General features: G+C 36.7%; 1 protein-coding gene and 1 non-coding gene across 2 annotated transcripts in view; both read right to left on the bottom strand.

Moving 5' to 3' along the window:
* Positions 1-3,211: 3,211 nt before the first annotated feature.
* CCAR1 (cell division cycle and apoptosis regulator 1) overlaps positions 3,212-21,442 on the bottom strand; it is a 28,019-nt gene continuing 9,788 nt past the window's right edge. Inside the window, exons 6-26 of the mRNA XM_086466442.1 lie at positions 20,826-21,019; positions 20,178-20,292; positions 19,902-20,094; positions 18,603-18,735; positions 18,121-18,282; positions 17,427-17,652; positions 16,100-16,213; positions 15,039-15,205; positions 14,111-14,321; positions 13,221-13,304; positions 12,373-12,558; positions 10,595-10,786; positions 9,880-10,113; positions 9,531-9,642; positions 9,232-9,273; positions 7,729-7,811; positions 6,525-6,671; positions 6,001-6,121; positions 5,271-5,456; positions 4,691-4,896; positions 3,212-3,337 (exon numbers count right to left, since the gene is read on the bottom strand). Of these exons, the coding sequence (XP_086322568.1) occupies positions 3,278-3,337; positions 4,691-4,896; positions 5,271-5,456; positions 6,001-6,121; positions 6,525-6,671; positions 7,729-7,811; positions 9,232-9,273; positions 9,531-9,642; positions 9,880-10,113; positions 10,595-10,786; positions 12,373-12,558; positions 13,221-13,304; positions 14,111-14,321; positions 15,039-15,205; positions 16,100-16,213; positions 17,427-17,652; positions 18,121-18,282; positions 18,603-18,735; positions 19,902-20,094; positions 20,178-20,292; positions 20,826-21,019 (3,168 nt within the window). The 3' untranslated portion in view covers positions 3,212-3,277. The remainder of the gene's footprint in view (positions 3,338-4,690; positions 4,897-5,270; positions 5,457-6,000; positions 6,122-6,524; positions 6,672-7,728; positions 7,812-9,231; positions 9,274-9,530; positions 9,643-9,879; positions 10,114-10,594; positions 10,787-12,372; positions 12,559-13,220; positions 13,305-14,110; positions 14,322-15,038; positions 15,206-16,099; positions 16,214-17,426; positions 17,653-18,120; positions 18,283-18,602; positions 18,736-19,901; positions 20,095-20,177; positions 20,293-20,825; positions 21,020-21,442) is intronic.
* On the bottom strand, positions 15,358-15,425 carry LOC147415352 (small nucleolar RNA SNORD98). Its single transcript, XR_015183544.1, has one exon. It is a non-coding gene; the product is annotated as a small nucleolar RNA SNORD98 (small nucleolar RNA).

Here is a 21,442-nt window from a genome sequence, read left to right as displayed (position 1 = left end):
TTATCAGTGAAAGTTAACTGTGTTATGCAAGTCCAAACAGATATTCACACAGTACATTGCAGAAAAACAGACTGAAAGCCATTCATCTCTTTCAAAGCAGTTGAACATTGAAAAACGTTATGTTGAAGGACTAGGCTTCATAATGTTTGATTCTGAAACAACTCAATTGTAAATGCTGGATCTGTGGAAACCCACGGGCACCAGAGAGAGGCTCCTCCACCATACACGTCAGGGCACCCCAGACCGAGCCTGGACACCGGATAAACCAAACAACAACTGGGAAGTGCCCAGGCACTACAGCCACAAGCGCCAAGAACTGCATGAGTCCAGAAAACATGACGTGTCTTCATTGTAGCAGAACATGCAGCGGTGCTAGAAGAAGCCTCATTATCCCAAATCCAATCCTCAACACTTCAGAAAACTTTGGCAAAAATTCACTATTGGTCTATTCACCACTGCTTTTATGTAGCACTAAAACTATATACTTCTGCCTTTTCACTACCAGAGCAAAAGCAAAGTGGCCTCAAGAGAGTCTGCTTTATTCTAGACCATTTCACATGCAGATGTATCAGTTGGAACTTTCTTCCTAGCCTTATTCAGACATCTGCTAGTCCGAACATCACTTTGTAAGATTTTAACTCACCCATTCCCCCATACCGGAAAAAATACAGAAGGGGAAGGAAATAATCTATAAACTGAAATCAGATTCCATTTACTGGCCTGCTGTAGCAGCGCTTTGTCTACAGGACAAGGCAGTCTGCGATTCAGTACTTTTCACAGAGCATACAAATTGGGATGTTGCGGCATCAGACTAAGACCTGGCTTAGACTCACTTTTACCAGCCTTTCACCAGCAACTGTTATGTAATGGAAGACTTAGAAGTAGAAAGTCCATGAGGTGGGAAGTGGGGACATGAAATGCAAAAACACTGTTCATAAATTAAAACTGACAAAAGATTGCTTCTCCAAACTTCCATTACTGATACTCTATTCAATTTTCTTAAGAATTAGTTATATTTCTAGAATACTACCAAGAAGCTTTAGCTAATAACCAGCATTGATGCTGTGTATATACAGAACCTTGTGCTGTTTGGTAAAGTGACCTAAAACAGTCTGTACGGGTGTCTGTTCAGGAGACTGATCAAGGTGTGTAGGCTGTAAAACTTTTCCTTTTTTTTTTTTTTTGGTGGTTTTTTTTTTCCTTTATTCTTTACCCTTTTAATTTCCTTTCCAACAAAAATGCAGACTGTACATAGGATCTAAAATACTATTACAAAGCAATATAGAAGAAAATTACACTCATTCTAACATACTTTTTTTCTGAAATGCTATAAAAATCTGTATTGCTCTAGCAACTCTCTCATAGGGCCGCTCACTGAAACACAAGATGAAGCCTCCTTGTTGTGACAACTGTTTTCGGCTCAGTAGTTTAAGGTAAAACCACCCAGCAAAATATTTCAACAGATGTTTCAGTGTGCCTAAAAAGACAAATTATTTTCTCATACGTTCACAAGTACTGCTGAAAATCATGAACAAAGTATTTCAAACACAATCCTTAAGTCCATTTAAATAAATGGTGTTCAATGTCAAAAACGAAACATGCTGCAAACAATTTGTACAAAGGTAAAGGTGAAAAATATACTTTGATTACAAAAGAAGTTACCACCATCTGTACACCACAGATAATGCTTTTCATAAGATTAATTTATCACTATCCTCATTCAATCATTCTAGTGAGATGTTATCTCTTAATTCACAAAGCACGCATTTTCTGTGTACTTATACGCAATAATTAGTGTTTTTATAGTACTTCCTACTTTAGTGTCAACAGTTATGATATTATACAGAGACTTAACTGAGATGAGTAAGGGGGAAGCTTATGCATGTTATTTTAATTAAAAGATACTTCACTTGTCTAGCTCCAAAAGAGCCAAGAAAGGTAAGTGACAAAAGCACCAGCTTAGACTCTTTTGAACATAAATTCGGGCATTTTAATGCATATCTCAGTAAAGCCACATGAGTTTCCATGTAGGTTATTCATACATATTATGGCACTTGGACTCTCCTAACAGGTATTTAGTTACCTAGGACATCTAGGCTAAAAAAAGAAAAGGTCTGCTGTGAGAAAACACTTCTGTTCCAACTTTCAAAACCCTTAATTTTGTTGGAAGCTGCACCAAAATACAATTGTTCATATTTCACATTAATTTCACATTATTTGAATAAGTTCCTCTGACAATGATGTCATGTTAACTTTTAAGTCTAGATCTCCAGTGATTTGTGAACACAAAGGAAGGCAATCTTACTCACTTTCAACAAACCAAGTTGTGTCCTGCTGTTTAGTAATTATAACATGGAGCACTGATACGTGGGTATCCATTCTTTTGTTGGACTGAAGTCTTTGAAGTAATTAAACATACTAAGAAGTCCAAATTTAATTAAAGGCAGTCTACAACCGTAGCTTTTTCTCCATGTAAGGCATTACTCTGACATCTACTGGCCTGGTATCCAAGCACACATTTTAATACACTGCATTTGTTATTAAAAAGGAGCATATATATATTAATCCAAAGATAAGAACGTTTAAAGGAACACAAACAACATACATTTGAAACAGGCCCATGTATTTTCATATAAATCTCACAACCCTACCAGTATTTTGGTAGGTTTCTATTGCTTTCTTAACTCATCTGAACTATTGTATGTTTATGAGGCTTTAATACAAGCAGCTTTGGGGAAAAAAGTTACATCTGGAAGGGAAAAGAAAGTTGTGACAAGTAAAAAAAAAATCCAAGAAGCTTTATTTAAAAAAAAAAATCTTTACTTGCAAAATTAAGCAGCATGCTATTTTGTGATTTATATTTGAACTTAAAAAGACTAATTAGACCGAAATAAAAAATAAAAACCTAAAAATGGCAATTCTATAAATAATGAAAATTTTGATTTCACTAGACTTTAATGGAAAACATTTGGTAATTAAATACTTGCTACTGTTAATTACGTTGATGAACTTTATTAGGGCTAAAACTGTAACAAAGTTCATCCTAAAACATTTTGCAATGCAAAATTATTTTCACTTGAGGAGTGTCTCAAATCGAATGCTAAGAATTACAAGCAATCTTCAAGAGCAGACACTCACATTCATAAAACTTTATACATCTTTTGGAACTAAGATATTTATACTACTAAAATCAAACATGCATCACTTCCCATACATTCTGGTTTCATGATTTATATTACATTATGTAACACCATTCCTCTAAACAGCAGCAATTTTATCATACGTTTGCTCCATTTTCTTTGGATTTCTGATCTTTATCTTCGTTCTTCACAATATCCTTTAAAAGAAAAAAGGTAGAGTATAACATGGATTCTAGAAGTGACATAAACTGTAAAGCAGCATGAGACAAAGATATTGTTTGGCGTCAACTTTAAATATTATGTGAACTGGTATCTTACTCAGTTTAGTTATAACTGATATTTCCAGTATCTTCCTGAAAAATTGTGGGGGCAAAAGTTAGATGAGACCTAAGCACTTCTGAAGAGAAGCACAAAAAGCATCCCTAGAAATCTCACTTCATAGTCTAAAGGTTTGGGGGTTGTTGGACCTTCCCCCCGCCCTGTTGGCTGGTGGTTGTTTGTTTTTTAAAAAAAGCAACTGAAAACAGTTTTTGCTAAATCTGTTGTTAGGATAATAATTTACCATAATAGCTCTAACATAAAATACTTATATTGGTCAAAGCCATCTGAAAACATTAGGTTCAGAAGACCTTTTCATCTCAAAAAATACCAGACAGAATGAGAAAGGAAGGCTATTTAACTGAGCTAAGAGCATCACTAAAGAGGGTTATACAGCGCCTTCAGCTGCCGGTTCTTGTGGAGCAGCAGGTCTACAACAGGTAGTGAAGCACAGGACTGCATAACGGTACTGATGACAGTCGGCTGCAAGGCACTGCCAGTTTAACAGGCTACAGTGACTTACATGGTGAAACACTTGTATCCCACAAGAGGAAAATAAAGTTCTAACATTTGTCAAGCTTTCTAGGTTTGGGGGTCTTTTGTGTGCGTGGTTTTGTTTTTAGAGCTTTTGTAGATGCTATATTGTCTTTTCAAAACAAATGTAGACCAATATAGAAGCAAGGCTCCCTCATAGTACCAGTTTGCCACTCAAGTAGCCTTCAGAACCTGCTTCTACTCAGCCTTACTTAATGGACCACCACAGCATTCCTAGGGAATATGCAAGTATAGTTCTGTACAGGGACAGAAATGCTCTGGAGCATTATGCAGATTAAAAATCTGATTTTACTGAAATACCCAGACATAAATTGAAATACTTAAGGTCTGTCTTGAAAAATTACTCCTAACTGATTAAATGGACAAGCAGATTTGGACTGTTGGAGATTGACAAGACCAGGACAGGAAAACATTAAGATGGTTTGAGATTTACATTAATACTTATACATTTTTAAAAACACTTAAGTCAAGAACATGTGTTTCAAGCTTAGAAAGACTAATTTTATTTGTTATCTTTAAATAATCAGTATTGCATTGCGCATCATATATATATGCCAAGACACTACTGCCCTGGATTAATACGAAAATTCTTTCTTATACTGAAGTTTTTGTTCTAATGATCTGGTCTACAGGAAGATCGCACACAATAGTAAAAAATGGAATTAAACAATTCTAACCTGTTTAAGAACACACTGTATTTCATCCATAACAGTAGCTAAATTTTTGATTGTCTTATTCAGCTGACCCTCAAACTGCAAGTTTTTATCATCCGAGATCTTCAAATTTTCTTGCAGTTGGCCAAGGTCTTTTTTCACTTCTTTGAGCTCCGTAGACAGACTTTTGTTAGAATTCTCCAACTGTAGTATAGTCTTTTCATCCTCATCTTAGGAAGAAAAGAAGTTAGTCACTTGCAACGCTCTGTACTTTGCACCTTAATACTCCATTTACATGTCAACTACTAGTTTTTAAAGAACATTTTAAACTGCATTGCTTTATCATTTGGCAATACTCAATTCTGAGTACATTTGGAAGTCTTACATTTGACTTGAATAAAAAAAGGTAAAAGCATTTCAGCATGAGGACAATGGTACTCAACAATAATTGGTGTGCAAGTTCAAAGGGCTTGGGAAATAGAAAATAAAAGTTTACGGTAAGGAATAGCTAAGAACTTTAGATCACAAATATTCAAGTTTGTTTACTTAGAAAGTCTTAGCATCTTGCATTCACAAAAGTACCACCTTCAAAGTAATGTCCCACCTGTTTTTTCTTCTAGTAACTGAAGCTTTTGTTCTATCTCTGCCCGCACTCTTTCACTCTTCTCCAGCTTCTGTAAGAGGCTCCCAACATCCACCATAGCTCCATTGTACACAATGAGGCCAACATTTTCTTCTATGGCTTTTGATTCTTGCTTTATAGTAGGCGATGGTAACAGTAATCGGTTTCCTATATTCGATTAAGCAGCAGTAGGAAATAATCATTCTGTCATTTTTCAGTTCTAGTTAGCAACCTTAAAAACTTCTAAAATAAATTCAAGTCTGCTGGTCTGTCCCTCATTTTCTGTCCCCACTCCTTACCCCAATTCCCCCCCACCCCACTGGGCATGCTTTTTCATGACGTTCTTCTATGCCTCCTTTCTGCAGTAATTTGTCTTCAAAAATCAGGCTCTGTTCTACTACCTACAGCACTGATCCTCCTAACTGCAAAACTGCTGTGAATGAGAAATGCTGTTCATCAATATTCAACATTAACCTCTGTCCTCCTTCCTGTTCCAAGACAGTAACATTTATCCTATAGATGCAACAAGACGTGTTGGAAGCCAGAAATACTGTAATTTATGAACTGCCCGCTTTTCCAAACTAGCAGGTTCCCTGCAGATCTGAATTAGTTTCTGCAAGAAAGCAAGTATGTCAGAACTCCCATTATTACTCACAGAGAAACAATCCTCTGAAGGTTTGTGGCATAAAAAAACCCCACCAAAAATGCCCACCTAACATATCTTCCTGTAGCTCTTCAGACTCTTCTTGGTTTTCTTCATCTTTAGAAGTATCTGTTAGTCTTCTGTAAAAGCAAGATTCTCTAAGAACTACTTTATTAAGTAGCTTCTTGACCTAAAACACAGCCATGGAAAGAAATATGGTGTTACTTAGTACACAGAGATAGTATTACCTAACCAACAATGTTTTAACTTGAAAAACAGAGAAATTTCACAGTTTTTTGAGCTTTAACATGCCGGGGCTTAAAATTAAAACAAGCTAGGAAAAAAAAAAAAGACAACACAATTTTGAGACAAAAGCTACATACACAGTATAGGCATATTAAGTGCTGCCTCACCTTTTCATTCCAAGACAATTTACAAAAGATCAAACTAGTATTTCATTGTAAATATGAAGCAGCTACATAAAAATCAGGGATCAAGTATGTAAGCAACAGCCTTTAGAAGCTAAAATATATTCCTTCCACATACACCATTCCTGTAATATTTTCAAAAAGATTTCTATTACTATACAAAACCTGAGCACGTGACAGGTGTAGTCCAAGAGTGTACAGTATCTCCTCCATGTCCTTCTCCAGAAGATATCCACAATGACTTTGATCAAAATAAACAAAAGCCATCAGAAGATCCCTATTAACAGTTACCATCTGCGTCTTGTCTTTCTCCTAAAGAAAATTCATTATGGGATCATTAGGAAGTTAAAACATGATCTTCCTATCACCTACTAAAGCCACAAACTTTTCAGTTAACAGAAATTTTCCTCTGTTCATTTTATCATTACTTTCAGTTGAGCGATTAATACAACGAGCATTTACCTACTGAGCTCAAACGTAAGATAAGCAAGCTATTTAGGACAAAATCTTTCACATATTTAAAATAATTACAGCACAATGGATAGTAACATCTGTAGACAGTTTCCTTTTGTTCAAGCTAATATGCCAAAAAATTTGAAGAATTAACCTAATTAAATAAGTAACAGTAAACATCCCTTCTCCTCTCAATCATATATTTTACTGAAGAGCTGTTTTCGAAGTGAAATCCCAATAAACATGTAAGGAACAAGCATCCAGCTCTCACAGCTACAGCAGTTCTGCAGACTGTGTTTTCGCATTCCTATTTCTACATCTCCTGTTTTTCCTTAAAGAAAAAAATAGAATCAGAAACTTGTTTTATTCTTACATTTACAAAAAAAGTTCAAGCATAACAAATCAGACTTTGGCTATTCCTTAATCTGAACTGTAGAGGCAAGCTATTGGCCTCATGACACAAAAAGCATCCATTTTCCTGCAGGAGGATGCAAAAACATCATATAGTGATTCCAAGCTTCACAACTGAAAAGCCAGTTTATCAATCAAGCTAAGCTTCTGCTTTTCTTATGTAAGAATACACCAATTGAAAATAATGGGTAAAATAATCACATCTGCAGCCTCTTAGGTGCACATACAGCACTAGTCCTCATGTCTTTCAGACAAACCAGTATTTCATATATAAAAGTTTTTCGAACAGCTTTCACCCAATAAACTGTAAAATGTAAGTGAAAGTAGGCTGTAAGAACCTTACCCAAAGCTGTCACATGCTCCCTAACTTCTATATACACTTGATGTTTCAGTCCAGAAGTGCTGAAGAATCAAAGAGTGCAAATAGGCCTTATAATAAAGTCAAGCTCTAACTAGCACATGTCTAACAAGGTCATACGTAGTTGTTAAGAAAAGTGTTAATTACTTTATCTTTAGACGACCTCTCTTTACAATGCCTATTTCCCTCTCTTCTGTCCTCCCGTTTGTTCGTTTCCTCTTCATCCCTGTCTGTAAAACAGGAAGAAAATTCAACATACCCACAACAACCAATTCCATAACCATTATCTCAAAATGTATATTCATTAAAAAAGTTCACGCAATTCCCCAAATATCTGAAATTAATGTAATTCCCTGAAAAATAAATCCACCAAATGGCATTTAAGTGAGTCCTGTCAAATTTTGATTTTTTTTTTCTTCTCTGGTCTTATTCTAATACAAGCCATTTGTCATTTTTTTTTCCCCCTGTGTTTCTCTCACACACATGGAATGGAAGAGCTGAAACAAACGCTAACGAGACCAAAATGAGTTCTGCCAACACCACCATCTATTTCAGTGGTGTGCAGAAAACTACCACGGTTGTCCCTAATGAGGCTTGGCAGAGTCTGCATTCAGCAATGCTTATTCCTATTAGGACAAAATCAGTACTATTTACTCAAATATTTTATGTCATGAAAACTGTATCAACAATCTAATTAAAAGCATGTGTTTACACTCATGTCTGAGTGAGACATTACTGATCCTATGATTCAGATGCTCCAAGAAGTTACAGATCACATTGCTTATGTGAATTACAAACTGCAGGTTTTCTGTTTAAAGGTAGACAGTACAGTAAAACTAAATCTAAAATCAGGAGAGAAAGAGGAATATGACAACTGCAGGGATGAATTATGGCATGCAGCTCTGTACCTTATGTGCAAGTCTTTGGTCAGAGAATCACATGCCAAGTTCAGCTTTAAGCTCACCTTTCTTGTGAGGAAAACTTTGGAAAAAACTATGTAAGACAACACTTGTCTAGTTTTGCCAACACGTTTCTGAGAACCAATAGCTTTCTCCTGCACCTCCACGGCATGTTGGATTGTTATCAGCAACTCTGACTGGGAATGGCACAAGGACAGATTATGGGAAGTAGCAGCACTTGTACAGAAAAGACAAGCCCAGGGCAGTCTCACAGCCAGATTATACGTAAATAAGAGTTATTTTGGAAACCAAGGATTAGCAACAACTCTTTTAAGGCTGGTGCAGTACTCTGCCACAAATACAAGTGAAAATGCTGGTTAGAAAATGCTGAGACTGCAGTATCTAAGCAGTTTAAACCCACATCTCTAGCAAAAACTCTCCACAGAAGGAGAACAACCCCAAAGAAGTACAAACCAAAAAACATACATCATGTCTTAACGCCCTTATGAATCTCTGAGCAGGGAAAGAAGGCTACTGCTGCTCCCTGGAGACAGGAAAGTTCCCCAGCCCCTTCCCCCATTTCTTCAGGCAAACAACTCTACCCAAACAGAAACCAACTCCTCGTAACATCAGGTAAAGCACCCCACACTACATTCTGGCCTAACAAAAACAGGATGACATTTCAGAACTGAGGAATAGAAAGTTAGGCACTTAAAAGTGGCTTGGTTTTTCAGAGGTGCTGAATACTCACATCTCCTACTGACTTCAATGGGAGTTGCGAGTGGTCTGCATTCTGAAAAAAATAAAACCACTTCTATATGCATGCCTTACTTGGAGTACCGTAGCTAGTTTATATTCACTAACTTCATACAATGCCTAGCATACAGGCACTTAGATTTTAAGCAGATCTGGTCAGAATTACTAAAATAAAATTAGTCTAACAATGCAATTTTAAATTGTTTCGTTCCAGTGCATTCTCCAGCTTGAAAGAACACATTCAGTGGCAGTAAAAACATTTCTGAAGATCACAAAATTAATAATTCAAGATACCTTCATCTTCATCTTCAGCATCTTCTGCCTCCATTGGATCATATTCTTCTTGATTATTGTCATCTTCTGTTTCTTCTTCATCTTTAGAATCATCTTTCCTTTTATCTTCCCTCTGTAACAGAAGTTCCTAAAAATTTATCCAGTCAGAACTAAAAAACAAGAAAGTAAAAGCCTCACTATCATTCATTCAAAATTCAATGATTGAAACATATTTAAATAGATCAATGAGTCAAATCACTAAGTAATACTACAAGACCTGAGTTTTCAAAAGCAATAAAGTAAAACTCAAATAGAAACCATTTAATATTGATCCAGACAGGATAGTACTTTATATGAGCTAGATGCAGACCTTCTTTTCATCTCTATCTTCTTTTTTGTCTTTATCATCTCCAGATTTTCTCCTCTTAGGTTTTGGATCATCTGTTTCATCATCTTTTTCTTCTTTTTTTTCTTTTCTCTCATCTTTTTTGCTTTTCTTGTCTTTTTTGTCCTCCCTCTCTGGCAGAGAAATCAGTGCTTTGTAAATTCTGACACCAAAATCTCTCTGAAGCATTTCATTGAAGAGTTCTGCAAACAATGATACCTGCACATAAAGAAGAACAAAAAAAGAGAACAGACAAAAAGCTTTAAATACGCATTAAAAGTTTCTGCACTAATAATTAAATAGCTATGAGGTGCTACCTTACCAACTTTCACCATTTCAAAATTTCATGTAATGTCCAATCTCTTACTGTCTACTCTGAATATGGAAACCTTAACTTTATAAAAATGCTTCTTTCCTGTACTGCAGTAGTTTAGGACCTATAAATTATAAACTCAGTTCTGTATCTGAAAACCTGCGCATTTCTTCTGGATATCATGCAGTGACTATACTGCTACTGTATGTGCTTTACAGCACATATAAAGACTGGACTTTTTTTTTCCTCAGTATTGCACAAAGAAACTAAGTTAAGTTTTATTTCGCCACATCATCATAAACTTTTACAATTTAAGAATACTGCAGTTATCACACAGAATTAAAAAGAAACAATAATGGCTAACTGTAAGTAGCATAGCTAAATTACCTCAAAGGAATGTTCTTTATTATCTTCTAATCTATAGTCCAGAAGAACACTAAGAGACATAATGCTACAATCAAACTTCCCACTCTTTGCTGCCCAGTTAGGATGTACAATGATTGCTGGTTCATCAGGCAAGATGTATCGTCTCTCTCGCCGCTGACGTTCCATTTCTTCTTGACGTTTTCTCTCCTCTTCCTAAAGAGGCAAAACATAATATATAGCATATTCCAAAGCTGAAGTTTCAGCCTATACACTGGTTTTTAGGACTCACTGCTTTGAAGAAAGTGAAGGAAAGCCTAAGCCGCTGAATGCAACACAGAAGTCACGGACTAGAATTTCCAGAACGCATATTGTGCCAACTGGCCAACACCCACCTAAGACAACTGGAAATTTGAGCAACACAAAGCAGGACGTGCAGTATTGTTTAGCCCACAGAGTGACAAGCACCTTCCAACTATCTCATGGCAGTAACTGCAGCACGTTTCTGTGACACTAGAAGGACTCAAGCTACTTCACTTCAAGAAACAGCATACAAGCTAGCAAAGGAGTCGACACTCCTCAGGGGTCTTTTGTTTGTTTAGGGGTGTTTTCAGAGCGGTACAGTACAGTAAGCTGTCTTATTCTTTACATCAGAAGAGTAAAGGCTTCATACACCATCTTCCCAAAGATATTCAACACAGCTTTAACAATTACCAGATGACAATTTACTCGGCTCTTTTGATTACGGGAAATGCAATCTCTGTAGATACAACTGATGCACATCAAGCAAAAGTTTAAAAAAAGGTAAAATACCAAGCAGCCTACTGATTGCCAAGAAAAAAATGTTAAAGTCCTATGAGTTTGGAAAAATGTGAAGAGCTTGTGCTTTTTAGAAAAGCAAGCACAATCAAAGCTCCCTCCCTTAACCTTAAAGAAAGCTGTGGCAAGAAACCTCAAGACAACTGAAGCCCATCCAAGCTGTGGGAGAAGGCAGCAGCTGACAATTCACAAGCACATGGCCTTTTCTCCCTCAACAAGGTTTACACAGATTCACAAAATTTGAAATCATCCCATATTGGTTAGCAAGTAATACACAAAAAGGCAGGTTTAAAAGCAACTAACACACAATACATTCTCCAAACATTTATGCCCCTTTTCTGTGGTTGAGCTTTGGCCTTATTGCATAGATCTGTTTATCCTGAAATAGCAAACCAGACTAAATAGTACTGAAATACCAACTGCAAAACCAAGAAACTTCAGTAAACAGAAATTTTATCCAAAAGCAAAAAATTAAAACTTTTAATAAGCGAAAAGAAATCTAAGCAAACCATTACCCATGTAAAGAAACTGGACTGTTTGAGACACTATAACCTTTACAGACTGGAACCTGCCCTCCTCCCATTTTGACAATAATTCCCTAAGGCCTGTATGACACTAAAAGTCCACACAACTAAACAGCTGCTTTTCATGTAGTTTTAAGTTAAGATCTTAAGTGCATTTACCTGTTCTCAAGCATAGTTTTTCCTCAGGAGTCTGGGATTTATCTTTCCTTGCTTTTGAGGTCTGATATTAATTCAGACACCCTTTGTGCCATTGCGCATTTCAGCTGACTTTGCTGATATAAAGAAAGTCAAACTTGCCAAGATTTCATTCCAATTAAGCAGCTCAAGTTACAGCAAGAGTTCCCATATTCCTATACCTTTAATACTTATGTATATTTATTTATACAAATTTTATATATAATATTTTATATATTTATGTCTATTTAATAAGACTTAAACCAAATACATCCAAAACCTAACCTCTTTGTCATCTTCAGATTTCCTATCCTCCTCCTCTTCCTCTTCTTTCTCAGACTTCTCTAGCTCCTTTTGCTCTTCTTTTTGTTCCTCTACTTTCAGCTGCTTTGTCAGTCGAGCTATCAACTGAGATTTCAATCCTTTAGAGCTAAGGGTTCGACTTTCTAATTCTTTGCGAAGGTCATTTACCTGGTAAACAAAAGCTCTGTAAGTGGTATCACCCAGTGACACTGCAAAACATTGGATTAGCAGAAAAGGTGAAGTACAAATTAAGTAAGAGCACTGAAAAGTCAACTGTATTTTTAAAATCTGTACTGAAAAACATTAATATATTTACTGATATATAAAACATATTACACTTGAAGTTGTGTTCTCCTCAAAGAAACCCTTTTTGAGGAACTTTTCACAGGGGTTGGGAAATGATTTTACTATAGTAAAGTAGTTTATTACTATTATTCCTTTCAATGAAACTTATTACGTCTCCTGACACATTTTTGTATAATTATTGCCTTTTTAAACTAACATTAAAGTATTTTAGACCCCATGTTTTTTAATGCAAGAAGGTATGATCAGATTACTGCAGAACTTTTGTTTTACAGTTAATGTATCATATGTGACACCCTTTAATTGTACAAAGTTCAGAATAGATTCAATTAGCTGTATTCACTTCTTAAGATCAGGAGTCACACTTGCATACTGCGATACCACACCTAATACCTATAAAATCAGCAAGGAAGGTAAAACACTACTGAGGGTTTTTGCTCAGCTAAGGGAATATACAGCTATATTTTGGGTCGTGCCTTAAAAATGAAAATGTACAATGGAATCAAATTAAGAGAAGTGTTAGTTACCTTCATTGTTTTGGGATCCAGTTTAGACCAGTGCGTAGGTGTAGAGATCTCTTTAGCTTCCCCATCATCTTTTTCCTCTTCATCCTGACAAATAAAATTTAGAAATCATGATTCAGAAAGCTTGAAAGTATTTCAGTTATTTTTTAAATTCTGTTGCTGATCTGTGCAAGGTCACAACTGTTTCAGACAGTCTTCTCCTAAAGTTATTATTTAGGCAAGTTCACACACACATTCTACCACTTTATAAATCATCACAGTGCCACTCAGCCAATACAAGCCAGATCTGTGGAACACAAAAGGGTGATAAGCAACACCACAAAGAATATCAGGGTTACACAGACACTGCTGGTCTCCATTAACCACACAGTGTGTGATCTTCCCCCAGATTTGAAATCCCCCAAATTACTCTTTGTTCAGTTAGACCTTCCCTTATTCCAAGATGTTGATCAGCCACATGGCCTGAAATTCAGATGTTTCAGACTAGAGTTTGTTCAATTTCAAATGTCACAATTAGAACTGGCCACAACAGAGAATTTAGAAATTTTAGAAAATGGCAAAATGTTTAGAGACAGCTATTCATAAACTGCATCTTACTCAACAACTGGTCCCAGATTCCAGCAACTACATCTATGATAAAAAATTTTCTGCGCATCGTAAGCACAATTTAATTCCATTTGAGATATCGGCATACACATTTAAAGTTAGTGAACTAGCTGAAATAAAAATAAAAAACAACATCCACTACACTGCTGAAAGCTGGTTTACCAGTCATTGTTACCAGTTATGTTCCTCCTATGTATGTATGTTGTGTAGTATGTGGTGTGCATGTTGTGCCTGTGTTCCTGTGCCTGTGAGAAGCAGAAATAGAAAAAGGGATTAGCGTTCAGTGCCTGTTCTCCATCAGCCTCCTTGCGTTCACCCTGAAGCTTCTCGACCAGCTGCTGCTTGTATCCTCGGGAGAGGGTTTCCCACTCTGAGCGGGTGGGAAGGCAATGCCAAACATCCGGGAAAAATAAAACCACTGTCTCCACATGAGCTGGAACTGTACGCCCCTTGTGGGTCTCCTCAGGGCGATGGTAGCGAATCTCTGCAAAACGGTACCTGTTGCAAGGGAAGAAGCATGTTGGAAAAAAAATTCTACAATACATTTTAAAGAGCCTAGATCACTTGTAGCACATCAAGTAAAGAAACTTTGCTGCAAGACCTTGAAGTTTATCTAAAGAAAAAAATTATGGAAGCCATATTTTCTCTTTTGGCACATTTATAAAAAGGTATCACAATTGAAAAGGAAGAAAACCAACAAAATTCTTTTTATAGAACTTGTTGTTTAGCACACGTAAGTAATGTGCAAATAAAAGCTCTTGAAGCACTTCAAATTTAGCATACAATAGACTTTCCCTGTATTAGTAGAACTACAATGAGTGTTAACACAGGACAAAAATTCATCAAGAGAAAATATGGCTATATAACGAACAGCTATTTATTTATAACAAAAGAACAATGAAATGAAGTTCTCTTGACGATCTTCTCCAGCTATGCACAAAATGAAAAATATTTTCAACACACATTCATTAAAAAATTACAGCATAAAATGTCAAAATAAATCCAGAATTTTTAATTAGTTCTTAATGCAGTATTCAGCACACTTGACACCAACCAAGCTTATCACAAAACAGAACATTGCGTGAGTAGTTTACCTGTACTACCAAGAGCAGCTGACAAAAGAAAAAAAAAGGTTCTTCCACCTTTTGTTTTTTTTTTTAAACTCCTGGTAAAAGTATTTCTACAGTGTACTTTGCTTTGCAGTACAGTACTTACCATTGTGTGCACACACTTAAGTCAATCCCTGTAAGAGCCTTGCAACAACGAATAGCCGTCTTTATCAGCACGGAAGGGTCCTTTTCTGGATCAGGTCCATCCAGTGATGGGGACCAGTGTCCTCCAATAGCCATAGCTTCATCTTTGCCTTTCATACCCACTAAAAACTAGACAAAAAGAGTCTTCTGAATGTTTCCCCACTAGGGTTAAAGAGTCACTTCCCCAAAGCACAAAGAATTATTTCATAGCATACACAATGAAATCCATGAGTAAACTGTCACATTCTTTTGAAATCTGAAAATGAAAGTCAGTCAAGAAAGAGTTCAGTTGGTTTTTTTTTTCCACAGGTTATTTCAGAAATGGAATAGGTTTAAAACATCATCACTCATTCTTGTTCCCAAGACTTTCCATCAGTTTTTTTATCGGTATAGGCTTGTTCCTTTGCAATTAAGAGCTTTCTAACACAAAAGACAAACAGATGCTAATTTATATGGTGTCTTAATTCCAATACACATTTATAGACGTTCCTGCTTAAAAGTGATAAAGCAGAACTACAAAAGGTAAGACCACAAGAGCACTGTATCTATAAATCCAAGTACTCCCACTTGCTTTAAGACGATGGAGTTTAATTGGAAAACAAGTCTGTGTTGTCCTAAAACACCATAGCACTTACAGGTTGTTCAGTTTAACAATAGTTAAATTTCACTTAATACAATGGTTACTTAACTGTTGCTTCATTTGTATTTTCTTCACAGCTGAGTCCTTAAAAAAAGTCTAAGTGCTTGTTAAAAAAAAAGGCTAACAAAGTTAATTAGATATTTGGAGAAACCTATATTAATTTTACTGTTTGAGTTTAAGTTGAACAAAGCAGTAAATATGAAAGCAGTGAAGATGGAGCTCCTATAAACTGGAAAAATAATTGACATATAAACTAGGTCTCTTCAGAGGAAAAATTAAGCCATCATTTAGCTGCCTACAAACTCCTCCCTTATCAACAAATACTTTAAAGTTCTATAACCAACCTTTATTGCCAAAACTGTCTGGCATTGAAGCATATTTACCTTTACAAGTCTAGCAGGATGCTGAAATCCGTCACGAAGTTCTTGGGGATCTTCAGCCAGAGCGCATGACTTGTGATAGAGATCTTCCATACTAGGACTAGCCATCAACATCACCTGTTGTGTAAGTCAGATCAGTCTTGTGAAGGTCTCCCCACTATGACTGGTAAACAATGACCACAATTTGCAAACACATACATACCAGTACTTTTTCCTTAATGTCACAGAAAATCAGAACAAGTTCAGGTAAAACAAAGTTGCAGACCTGAGTGTTAAATGTCTGCCAAGGACCAATTTCCCTCCATCGCATATGGATGCAATGTGTGATCTTATTAAAAAACAACTGAAAGCACATAAAAGCAACGTGCTTTCGCACGTTATTACTCTATGCCAAATACACTCTACCACGAAGCACACCAAGTACATTTCTGGTTTCAGTAACTGACTCCTTCCATTTTGTCACAGTCACAAGAGAACTGACCAACGCATTCATCTGCATCCTCACAGCAACCCATTAGCCCAGTCAAATCTAACAAGGTTAGTATGATGAAACAGGATGCTATTCCTCAATTACTGAATATATTTTGAAGCTTAACCTTCTGAAAGAAAGCCCTTGCTCTACATCAGACTGAAAAAACCCAGTATGTCTGATGAGCCAAGGCTTCAAAGTTGTACACAGAAGGAAAGGAAAGTCTTTCAGAAATACAGGCGTTAAAGGCAGTTTTGTTTCTAAACCTATCTTTAATATTAAATTTTCCCCAAACAGACTGACCTAGAAATCTCAGACCCATTTTAATGAAAGAGCTTTCAAATGGAACATGTTTTAAGAAGGTTTTCACACTGAGGTCTTTTTTACATCGCTACAGTCCTTGATGACATTCAGATAATCCAAACATGCTCAAACTACTCTCAATAAAAATAACAAATATGGAGATGAATCTGAAGGAAAAAAGAAAATATCACTAAACAGAAGAACACAAACAAGACCCTTAAAAAAAAAAAAAAAAGGGCTGCATTAACTGTTCGGAATGAATACATTCAGAGATCTTGCAGGAGCTGGCTTGCTTTCCTATAATCAGATCAGTACAACTGGGAGCAAAGAAAGGAAGAGGGACCCAATAAAACAAGATTTAGGACAGCTCTAGTAACACAAACAGAATTTTAGTCATGATTTTTCCAGCTCTACGTACTAGCTCATTACTGAAAAGTTTAAAACACTGTATTTTGCTCAAATCGATGTAGTGTATTTTCACTATAATTATACTCACTTTTTCACCCCATTGGTAAAAAATTCTAATGAATAGTCATAATACTGGAAACCCGTACAAACCTTTGCACTGTACAGATGATCAGCATCGGGTGGATCAAGGACAGCAGCGTTTTTATCTATAGGATCTACTTCTCTATGCATTACGTAGAAATTACAGTAGTTTCCCAGCTGAAATGGTCTAGACATAGGAAAAGCATCCACCCATGTAAACTGAGCATCAAAGAAATCGCTTGGGATATACAGGTTCTGGTAACGCCTTCTCAGCTCCATCATATCACAGCTACGGCTGAAATAAACATTACTTGAAAGATACAGCAATAAAAGAACCATTCATAAAGCACAAAATTAAGAGGTATATTAATTGGAAATACAACTGTAGTATAGTTAATACTACATACATAAAATTTGAAGAGCAATATATTTAAGTTACGAGTGTCATGGATTGAAGTTTAAAAATAATTAAGTACTAAACACTCTTCTGATTAAGGTGTCTGTATTAGGGAATATTTATTCAACAGGCTTATAAAAAAATATATACTGCAATATATTTTTTTGCAGTAGCATTCAAAAATAACAAAGAACCTAGAAAAAGTTTATCATACGAGGTTCTCTGCCATTAACACATTTGATCTTTCTTTAAAGTTAAGATACTCATTTAACATGCACTACAGATGCGTGTGTTGACACAGCTCACAGTAATCTGTGCCCACTATTAAACAGAGATGTAGGTAAATATCTGGCACTATAAACATACCAGTCCAATGAAAACTTGGAAAACTGAACCGTGTAACGAGGAACCACACGTCGTGGTCTTCGAGGTGACCTCTCTCTCTCTCGTCTAGGTGATCTCTCTCTGGAGCGTTTTCTCTGGGGTGATCTTTCCCGAGACCTACGTCTCTCTCGTTCTCTTTCACGACTTAAAAAATGCATACAAGAAACAAATATATTTGCATGCTGGTAACACACAGTGGTTTCTAGCACAACAGAAGCTAGACCTGTCAGAGATGACACAAAAAGGAGAGAAGTTCCTCATAGTTTGCTTCAGTACACTGTCTCTTTACAAGAGAGACTGATTATGCAATTCCTTCACTTCAGATAGATAAGAACCCTTCACTGGTATCTAACGGTAAAGCCACTTGTGCATATCACTGACTCACTCTGGAGCAAGCAGCTCAGCTCTGTTTGGACAGGTCTTTACGGAATGCTTTAATTATAGCCTTGTCTTCTACAACATACCTCCTGTCATCTTTCCGGTTTGGCATAGGGTCTCCTCCTCTGTCATTCCTCCCAGAAAATCTGGATGGTGGGTCTAATCTTCGAGCTGGTTGAGGCTGTGAAACGAGACGAACTGGGGGCTGTAACAAACCACCTGAAACAAAAAATCACAAGATTAATACATAATAGGTGGCAACTATCTACACCGTAGAAACATTGCTGCTTTACAGTTGTTTCACTTGTGTACGTTTTCTAAACTAGCTCTAAAGTCAAATATATCTATTTATTTAATAACACCCTCCCCAAGACACTCAAGAGACCTATGCTTTTCTTCACTTACGCAAACCAAGATTCTAGTAAGTGAAACTGATTTAAAAGCACCTTCTTAAGATGAAAGCTAATATCATCTAAGCACATAGAAGCTATCACAGTAAATAGCTACGCCTTTTCCAAGAAAAGTAGTTTGTTTTAAAATATACTGCCTACCCATTGAACTAAAGAAAACTTATTTTCCAGGCTATTCATAGGTAAAAGCAATTAACTTCCCGAAAAATTATTCTTAAATCAGTTTATTATACTGCTGCATCAATCCCCCAGCACATACTTTTGCTGTCTCAAGACATTTAACCAACTGTAAGTGGAGCAAACATTACTAAACACCAATGAACAATGAGGACTAATTAGATTGTAATAAGCATTTATCCCAAACAGTTCTGCTTAGGTGATAGCTTAAGATCTTTCCCCCTTGCTTTTACTGTAGGTAACACAAGTCTTAATTTTATCTTATTATCAATCCTATTACTGATTCTTCAGCCACTCAAAGTTCAAGTGACCCGACAAGAACCTTTGTTTTAGCTTTGCCACGTTCAGCAATATTTCTTCTCTCAAATGCCAACCCGGTAAACTGAAATACGCAACACACAAATATAGAAGTAATAGTTTTAACAATACAACTGTGTGAAACCTGATCTTGTTGAACACTCCAGAAGATGCTGAAGAACTACACTGCCATTAATACTTTCAACTCCCTGACTTGTCTGCAAGAGCGTCACAATAAAAGTTACATTGAATTTGCTTTCAGACTATGAAATCTTAATATAAACAGGAATCCATGGGTATTTCACTAACCAGGTGATACTTGAGCTACTGCAGGCAATGTGCCTCGCATGTAGCTGCAGGAAGACACATACTGAAACTGAAAATTCTATAGCGTCCTTTCCATATTATTTCAACTACCACTTCAGTCTTTTGACTAACAAAAAATAATTGCCACACACTAAGCACCAGCAGACCGCAACAAACTGTGCACTAAAGGAGCACCTTTCTGCTGTGGCTGCTGCAGTAATGGCTGAGGCTGTGTCTGAAGCAAAGGTGTGATTGAAGCTGCCGATATCTGTGCCTGCAACAAGGACTGTGGCTGCGGCTGTGCCTGAACACCGAATGCAGTCTGCTGTGCAATGGGCTGAAGAACTGCCGGAGGTGTCTTCAGCAACGGCTGAGCTTGTGTCTGGTTCTAACAGCAGAAGAGAAAATCAGTTGTGAGTGAGCTTAAATCAGAAGCAGTCAGTACAAGTTAGATGGGGTAACCCCATATACCTGATTCGGAAGTGTCTGGATCCTTTGTGCATTCCATTTGAATGGCATATTAGGATTGTAAGTAGCTTCTACCAAAACTCTGTCACCCACCTGAGGTGTCTTTCCTTTAACAGCACTGCAAACATTACAGAAAATGTATTGTGAAAGTCTTATTCAATTAGTTCTACATTTGCAAGTTAATCTCAAGTTGGGAGAAAGTAGACAAAGTTCATTTTAAAAAAAAGCTTATAGGAAGACCATCTACCTCAAAATTCAGTGAAAGTACTATCTGCTTCAGTTTGAAGTATGCACAGGAATTTAATTCCCATCTTTGTCCAAAAGAAGAAGTTCACTAAACAGTACTGAGCAAAGATAGGCAGAGAGCAAGTTATATGCATTTACATCACCCACAAATTCTGCAATTTCCTATTATAATGAGCTTAATACCTTCTGAGTCTCCCAGGGCTTTGCATTAAGAAAATTCAAGAATTCAAATAAAGGAACTCAGCTCTAGTGTCTGTTAACTTATCTGACTATCTGACTTTCAGTGTTGACAGAAAACAACTGCAGGCACCATCAGTGGAGACACAGAATTAGAATGCAATAATCTAAACCTTTTATTTAGCGAGGGTATCAGAGTACGTTTGCAGGCGAGTATTTACAGCTTACCTCAGCTGAAAAAAGACATCTTCGTCCACAAACCCAAATGTATCGTGTAGTTTAGTAACCACCCCAGTGAAGACACGCTGCTTTTGTGGTTGGGTTTGCTGTTGACTTGACCGGGGTGCTGGATAAGACACAGTTATCTGGGCTGCTGGTTGAGGAGTAGACAGGCTAAGACTGGTAGGTAGCGCAACAGCTGGCTGTAAGCAAAATAAAGCAACTATAAATCTTATAACCAGCTGACATACCTACAAGGAACAGCTCCTTTACCCACGTAGGCAGGAATTTAAAATGTCTCTAAACCAATTATTCCGAATAGAGATTTACAGAAGATCGAAAGTTTTTTTTGTTAAGATGACTTTTTTCTACTTTGAATGAAGACTGGCTTTGTTTATCCTTCTCTTTTTTAAAAGTCAACTTCCCCAAAATATGAACATCATCTAGAAAAAAATGAAGACTGCGTTACTGTTTACAGGTAACCCATACAGCGGGCCTGAAAAGGAGATAAATTCCTATCTTTTCTAGGAATACGCGCTTAGAGATTATTCTCCATTTACATCCCAACTATAGTGTTAGAAGTCAGTAAAGGTTGAGGTTAACACAAACCCTTCCTTAACTCAATT

Source organism: Leptosomus discolor, chromosome 6 (assembly GCF_034619465.1).
Source record: "Leptosomus discolor isolate bLepDis1 chromosome 6, bLepDis1.hap2, whole genome shotgun sequence".
NCBI lineage: Eukaryota > Metazoa > Chordata > Aves > Leptosomiformes > Leptosomidae > Leptosomus > Leptosomus discolor.
Note: the sequence above shows the minus strand (reverse complement) of the source record. Positions and strands in the feature narration are given on the sequence as shown.